At 45.7% G+C, this 7,296-nt stretch overlaps 1 protein-coding gene across 2 annotated transcripts in view; it reads right to left on the bottom strand.

Annotated features, from left to right (window-relative positions):
- Positions 1-1,192: 1,192 nt before the first annotated feature.
- The window catches only part of map7b (microtubule-associated protein 7b), a 66,655-nt gene continuing 60,551 nt past the window's right edge, over positions 1,193-7,296 (bottom strand). For both annotated transcript variants that reach the window (XM_084454162.1, XM_084454163.1), the window contains 4 exons: positions 5,840-5,873; positions 5,167-5,326; positions 2,668-2,840; positions 1,193-2,575 (listed from right to left, as the gene is read on the bottom strand). In XM_084454162.1, coding sequence (XP_084310288.1) covers positions 2,565-2,575; positions 2,668-2,840; positions 5,167-5,326; positions 5,840-5,873 — 378 coding nt within the window. In that variant the 3' untranslated portion in view covers positions 1,193-2,564. The remainder of the gene's footprint in view (positions 2,576-2,667; positions 2,841-5,166; positions 5,327-5,839; positions 5,874-7,296) is intronic.

Below are 7,296 nucleotides of genomic sequence, written 5' to 3'. Positions count from 1 at the left end.
TACAGGTGCTAGAGGGTATAGCATCTACAGGTGCTAGAGGGTATGGCATCTACAGGTGCTAGAGGGTATAGCATCTACAGGTGCTAGAGGGTATAGCATCTACAGGTGCTAGAGGGTTTAGCATCTACAGGTGCTAGAGGGTATAGATAGCATCTACAGGTGCTAGAGGGTATAGCATCTACAGGTGCTAGAGGGTTTAGCGTCTACAGGTGCTAGAGGGTTTAGCATCTACAGGTGCTAGAGGGTTTAGCATCTACAGGTGCTAGAGGGTATAGCATCTACAGGTGCTAGAGGGTATAGCATCTACAGGTGCTAGAGGGTTTAGCATCTACAGGTGCTAGAGGGTATAGCATCTACAGGTGGGGCATGGACCCTCACAGGCCACTGACCACTACGGATGGAACGAGAGGTCCACCTCACTCTGTTTTCCTTCATACAATAGTGTAGCGTTATAAGGGATATATAACAGTCTACAGATTTGAAATGACTGATCTACATCCTGTCACATGGCCTCATCACACACCATCTATCACATGGCCTCATCACACACCATCCATCACATGGCCTCATCACACACCATCCATCACATGGCCTCATCACACACCATCTATCACATGGCCTCATCACACACCATCTATCACATGGCCTCATCACACACCATCTATCACATGGCCTCATCACACACCATCCATCACATGGCCTCATCACACACCATCCATCACATGGCCTCATCACACACCATCCATCACATGGCCTCATCACACACCATCTATCACATGGCCTCATCACACACCATCTATCACATGGCCTCATCACACACCATCCATCACATGGCCTCATCACACACCATCTATCACATGGCCTCATCACACACCATCCATCACATGGCCTCATCACACACCATCCATCACATGGCCTCATCACACACCATCCATCACATGGCCTCATCACACACCATCCATCACATGGCCTCATCACACACCATCCATCACATGGCCTCATCACACACCATCTATCACATGGCCTCATCACACACCATCCATCACATGGCCTCATCACACACCATCCATCACATGGCCTCATCACACACCATCCATCACATGGCCTCATCACACACCATCTATCACATGGCCTCATCACACACCATCCATCACATGGCCTCATCACACACCATCTATCACATGGCCTCATCACACACCATCCATCACATGGCCTCATCACACACCATCCATCACATGGCCTCATCACACACCATCCATCACATGGCCTCATCACACACCATCCATCCTGAGAGCCTGTGGCAGACGAGGACTACAGCCATGTGGTCTGGGTGTCAAACTCACATGTGAGGAATGTGTTACTGTGCATCTCTGTTTAGTGCAGTGACTGGCTGTACAGTATGTGGACCGTGGCTGACTTGCATGAGTGCAGTGTGTCATCCAATCAGCTCGCTCTTCCCCCTGGTCCCATAAGGCAAAGGAACATCATAAGTAGCAGCATTTACTCTTTTAATAAACCCTAGATCAAAATTATTTTACAGTTCATGTTAATTTCACTGGTCAATGAATATTCAATACATCTTATGGCCAAAATATAAGACAAGACCATCCTTTACTTAGTTTCAAAGACAGGATGTCCCCCACTGGAAGACAGCTATGGGACAGCCCAGACACTCCAAGCCTGCTGATTGGCTGAGAGATCTTCTCTGACATAATGCAATGCATCTTTGACAGAGGTGTAAATCAGAAGGGGGTCCGAGCGGATCTGTGGCCGTTCATAATCACATCATGATCATAGAAGCACCTGCATAGAGGACAAGATGGAGCTCAAATCTTAAAGCCAAAGTTCAACAAAGGAAATAGAAAAAAAGAGGAAATCACATTTTGTCTTTACAGCAATAATTATAAAACGAAACAAAGAAATCAGTAGTGTACACACTATTCTTGGTTTACCGAGAGAGAAAAAAACAATATTTTCTTTCTTGTTTAACTTAAATGATACACCAAACCTCACCCACCCGCCACACCCACCACACCTCTAGGCTGGTTGAGACCTCGTCCACCTCTACCTCTACACAGGGAATTCAAGTATTAGATTAGAGGACTTTACAGTTGATCTCAATGTACAGGTAATATAATATTATTCACACCATGTGACCAACCCCCCCCACTGTGACAGACTGCTTTTGGACCCATGGACCCAATGGTCTCTGGACACATTCATCCTGGGGGGGGGGGGGGTTTGACCAGCCGTTTGGGCACACCAAGCGCACTACTGGTGGTCAGAGAGAGAGAGAGACATTGGGTCAGGTCGCCAACGAACGGAAACACTTGAGTTTGAAACAGCTTCTCTGAAAGGTCCGGAGCGTTCTTTGGAGGTGAAGCTTTGGAACGTCGTGTATAATCCAGCTGGTCTTCAAAGGGGGGGTTCAGGGGGAAGGAGGGGAGGGTCCTCCATGTTTGGTGTCTATCTCCTTCAGTTCGGTTCTCCTCCCTCCTCTCTCCCTCCACCTCTCGTCTCTCGACCACGCTGGGCTGGCCAACACCGGCTCCTGTTCAGGCCTGTCAGACCACATCTGGAGACCGGGAAGGACAAAGCCCCAGTCAGCATGAAGGATGACAGATGGATGACGTATTTATGATCCAGCGTGTTCCGTGTGATCCTGACCTGCTCTCTGTGGCGTGGAAGCCTCCTCTACTCCCGCCAGCTGCTTCAGCGTGCAGCTCTCTCTGAACGCCACGACAGAGACGCGCCTCTCCTCCCCCTCCTCCCCTCCATCCGGACCGGACAGTCTGGAGTCTTCCGGGAGCTCGACCACCTCCTCAAACTCACCATTCTCCCTGGGAGGGAGGGAGAGGGAGGGAGGGAGGAGGAGGAGGGGTGTGTGAAGCAAGGGATGGAGGGATGGAGTGAGAGGTAAGGAAACGTTGAGCTGGTTCAGCACCACGCTTCGAACCAGCAGCAACTATCATGTGAGGTCTTCATTAGAAGCTGATCTCATCTGAGAAGTATTTGCTAAATGTCACAGCCTCTGTTTTTGTTCATTGTCCCCCAAGCGATTAAATCGGGCGGAAGGGACTTCAGTTATACCCCAGCTAGTTAGTTTATACCACAGCTAGTTAGTTTATACCCCAGCTAGTTAGTTTAGTTAGTTAGTTAGTTATACCCCAGTTAGTTAGTTTAGTTAGTCAGATATACCCCAGCTAGTTAGTTTAGTTAGTCAGTTATACCCCAGCTAGTTAGTTTAGTTAGTTTAGTTAGTTATACCCCAGCTAGTTAGTTTAGTTAGTTAGTTATACCCCAGCTAGTTAGTTTAGTTAGTTAGTTATACCCCAGCTAGTTAGTTTAGATAGTTAGTCAGTTATACCCCAGCTAGTTAGTTTAGTTAGTTAGTCAGTTATACCCCAGCTAGTTAGTTTAGTTAGTCAGTTATACCCCAGCTAGTTAGTTTAGTTAGTCAGTTATACCCCAGCTAGTTAGTTTAGTTAGTCAGTTATACCCCAGCTAGTTAGTTTAGTTAGTCAGTTATACCCCAGCTAGTTAGTTTAGTTAGTTAGTTATACCCCAGCTAGTTAGTTTAGTTAGTTAGTTAGTTAGTTAGTTATACCCCAGCTAGTTAGTTTAGTTAGTTAGTTAGTTATACCCCAGCTAGTTAGTTTAGTTAGTTAGTTAGTTAGTTAGTTATACCCCAGCTAGTTAGTTTAGTTAGTTAGTTAGTTAGTTATACCCCAGCTAGTTAGTTTAGTTAGTTAGTTAGTTAGTTATACCCCAGCTAGTTAGTTTGGTTAGTTAGTTATACCCCAGCTAGTTAGTTTAGTTAGTCAGTTATACCCCAGCTAGTTAGTTTAGTTAGTCAGTTATACCCCAGCTAGTTAGTTTAGTTAGTCAGTTATACCCCAGCTAGTTAGTTTAGTTAGTCAGTTATACCCCAGCTAGTTAGTTTAGTTAGTTAGTTATACCCCAGCTAGTTAGTTTAGTTAGTCAGTTAGTTAGTTATACCCCAGCTAGTTAGTTTAGTTAGTCAGTTAGTTAGTTATACCCCAGTTAGTTAGTTTAGTTAGTCATTTAGTTAGTTACAGTAGTTAGTTAGTTTGTTTATTTGTCCTTCCATCACACATGTACCAGACCTAGGGCGCTTGCCACAGTTCATTTTTCCCATTGCCAAGTACATTTTGCTTTGTACATAAACAACTATGCTTGACATCTCAGTAAAAGTTCAGTTTATTTTATTTAGGGGCCTCTACTTTCAGAGTTCAGATCTTGAGGTGTTTAGTAGCTCTTGTGGTGCTTGTTCTAAATGTTAGGATTCTCATACCGCAGGTTTGTATCAAGGTTAGGTGCATTGTGGGTACACTCATCACGTGGCTCAGGAGGAAAAGCAGGTCGAGCTGCATCTTCATCATACTACACTGAATCCTTTGATTAACCTGCAGACGGTCGGACATTTAGCAAATGTAGGAACAGGATAAGACTGCATCTGCTTCACCTTGCCATGACGCTAACAAAAAAAAACGACTGGTGCACATTACATCTTTGCCGGACAATTGAGGAGAGTAAATTCAAATTAATTTTTCAGAATTCAAAGACAAAATGCTCAGGGGTCCTTTAGAGCTCTGGGAGTTAAAGGGGTTGTGCGCCATTTTGGACATTTAGCCCCATTTGTAGTCTGTCTATCACAAACTAAAAACAGAGAGACCATCATTTCACTGATCGTTCCAGTATTGAACTAGCTGCAGTTTTTATGCAGGCTCTTACTGGGCTACAATGGAAGTCAATGGGGCATAATGTAAATGTGTTGGAAAAACTATGATAAATGTGCTTTTCAGAGACGTTAATGATCTCTATGTTATAGGTTCATCATAGACAGACCACAAATAGGGCTAAATGTCCAAAATAGCACACTACCGCTTTAAATACTACGCACATAAAATGAATAACACTTCCCGTTTCCACTCCTCCGTTAGCACAAAGGAACATGCATCATGGGAGGGGGGCAGCATGTCTACTGTGCACTTGTTAGGGGGGCAGCATGTCTACTGTGCACTTGTTAGGGGGGCAGCATGTGTACTGTGCACTTGTTAGGGGGGCAGCATGTCTACTGTGCACTTGTTAGTACATCATGTGATCATCATCATATTCCCCTCTCCTGTGTCCCTGCAGTTCTACCTGCCGTCAGCAGAGGTCAGTGTTGCTGCGCTGCTGGGCCCAGGCGCCGGCTGGGGGGAGGCGGGGTGGCCGTTCCTGTCGCTGTGCTGGTCTCCGGACACGCCCCCCACCCCGGACACGCCCCCCACCACAGAGGGGCTTGGGGAGACGGGGCTCGACACTGGAGGAGCACACACAACACGTCATGGACACACACACAACACACACACACGTCATGGACACACACACAACGCACACACACAACACACATACACACACACACAACACGTCCTGGACACACACACAACACACACACACACACACACACACACCACGTCATGGACACACACACACACACACAACACGTCATGGACACACACACACAACACACACACACAACACGTCATGAACACACACACAACACACACACACACACACAACGTCATGGACACACACACAACACACACACACACACACGCACAACACGTCATGGACACACAACACACACACACACAACACGTCATGGACACACACAACACACACAACACGTCATGGACACACACAACACGTCATGGACACACACACACACACATTACATGGCACACACAGCACACTGGCCAGGGCCATCGGGGGCATCAGTAGATGTGGATCTAGTGATGACGAGGTGATGAAGACTAGAGAGTGAGACAGTTACCTGCGCCGTCTCCGTTCTTGTGTGGGGTGGTTTTCTAGTGAGGGAGAGAGAGAGAGACGGAGAGGAAGAAGACTGTACTCATTAAATCACTAGAGAGAAAAGTCAACAAGCCGCCAGGTATCAGAGGCTCATTTTGTATCAATATTAGCTCACTGAGGCGGGTTGTAAGTGCTGCAGCATATGGAGCAGCCAGTGTTGTGGTTCTCTTAAATCAGGCGACACAAGCCTTTCATGAAAGAAACCACATGACATCATTCAGCGGCGTGGAACTGAAGGCACGGAGGAACAAGTTGAGCTGGTAAATGTAATGAAGGTCAGCGCTCTATGAATGGGCCCAAAGCCTTCCTGCCTGGCTAACTACCAGTTACAAAGCCTTCCTGCCTGGCTAACTCTACCAGTTACAAAGCCTTCCTGCCTGGCTAACTCTACCACTTACAAAGCCTTCCTGCCTGGCTAACTCTACCAGTTACAAAGCCTTCCTGCCTGGCTAACTCTACCACTTACAAAGCCTTCCTGCCTGGCTGACTCTACCACTTACAAAGCCTTCCTGCCTGGCTAACTCTACCACTTACAAAGCCTTCCTGCCTGGCTAACTACCAGTTACAAAGCCTTCCTGCCTGGCTAACTACCAGTTACAAAGCCTTCCTGCCTGGCTAACTACCAGTTACAAAGCCTTCCTGCCTGGCTAACTCTACCAGTTACAAAGTTAGCATCCTTTCTTTTAGACATTTTGTTGGCAAGCTTTCAAGCTATTTTGCAAGAAGGCATCTGGAACAGAAACAAGGGATCTAAACTAATCTTATTTGTAAAGTCAAGTGTATTAATGGATAACTCCTTGAGATGAGCCATCTTGTTTTCAAGGGGGTCCACCACAAAAACAATACAACAGACAAAATCACATACAACATACACACATAAAGGCTCTCACTGACTGACCACAGATCCTTCCCTTAAACACAGCACCCACACAAAATGAGTCAGAAGTACATATAATACATTAATAATAATAATAATAATAACAACTACAAATAGTGCTCAGAGAGCACAGACCTGAATGCACGGCTGTGTGCACCAAAATGAAATGGGTTCAAAATTGGCCCATGTTACACCCCTCCACCGAGTGTCATGGAAACCAATGTGGTAGTTTTTGTTAATGGTGCGCTGTCGCTTATTAATTTAATTAGCAGGTTGTTGGGTATGTCTGAGAGGATATGATCTAAGATGTTAAATATTAAGTAAGAAGAATAATTAAAGTGGATACATCTGGAAAATTTAAACTTCTTTGATCTTGAAGGGTAACATAGCACTGGTTAGTTCTCAACTCAGTATCCAAAAAGAGGGGAAATATCATCTTATACTCTGATTGGTGGACAAAGTTGTCATTCAAAACTGAAGGTAAGGGAGGAGGTCCTTCAGGAACTGGGAGTGTTAAAGTGTCCCGATGTAAAACTGGTACT

The sequence above is a fragment of the Borostomias antarcticus genome (genome assembly GCF_949987555.1).
Source record: "Borostomias antarcticus genome assembly, chromosome: 19".
NCBI classification, from domain to species: domain Eukaryota; kingdom Metazoa; phylum Chordata; class Actinopteri; order Stomiiformes; family Stomiidae; genus Borostomias; species Borostomias antarcticus.
Note: the sequence above shows the minus strand (reverse complement) of the source record. Positions and strands in the feature narration are given on the sequence as shown.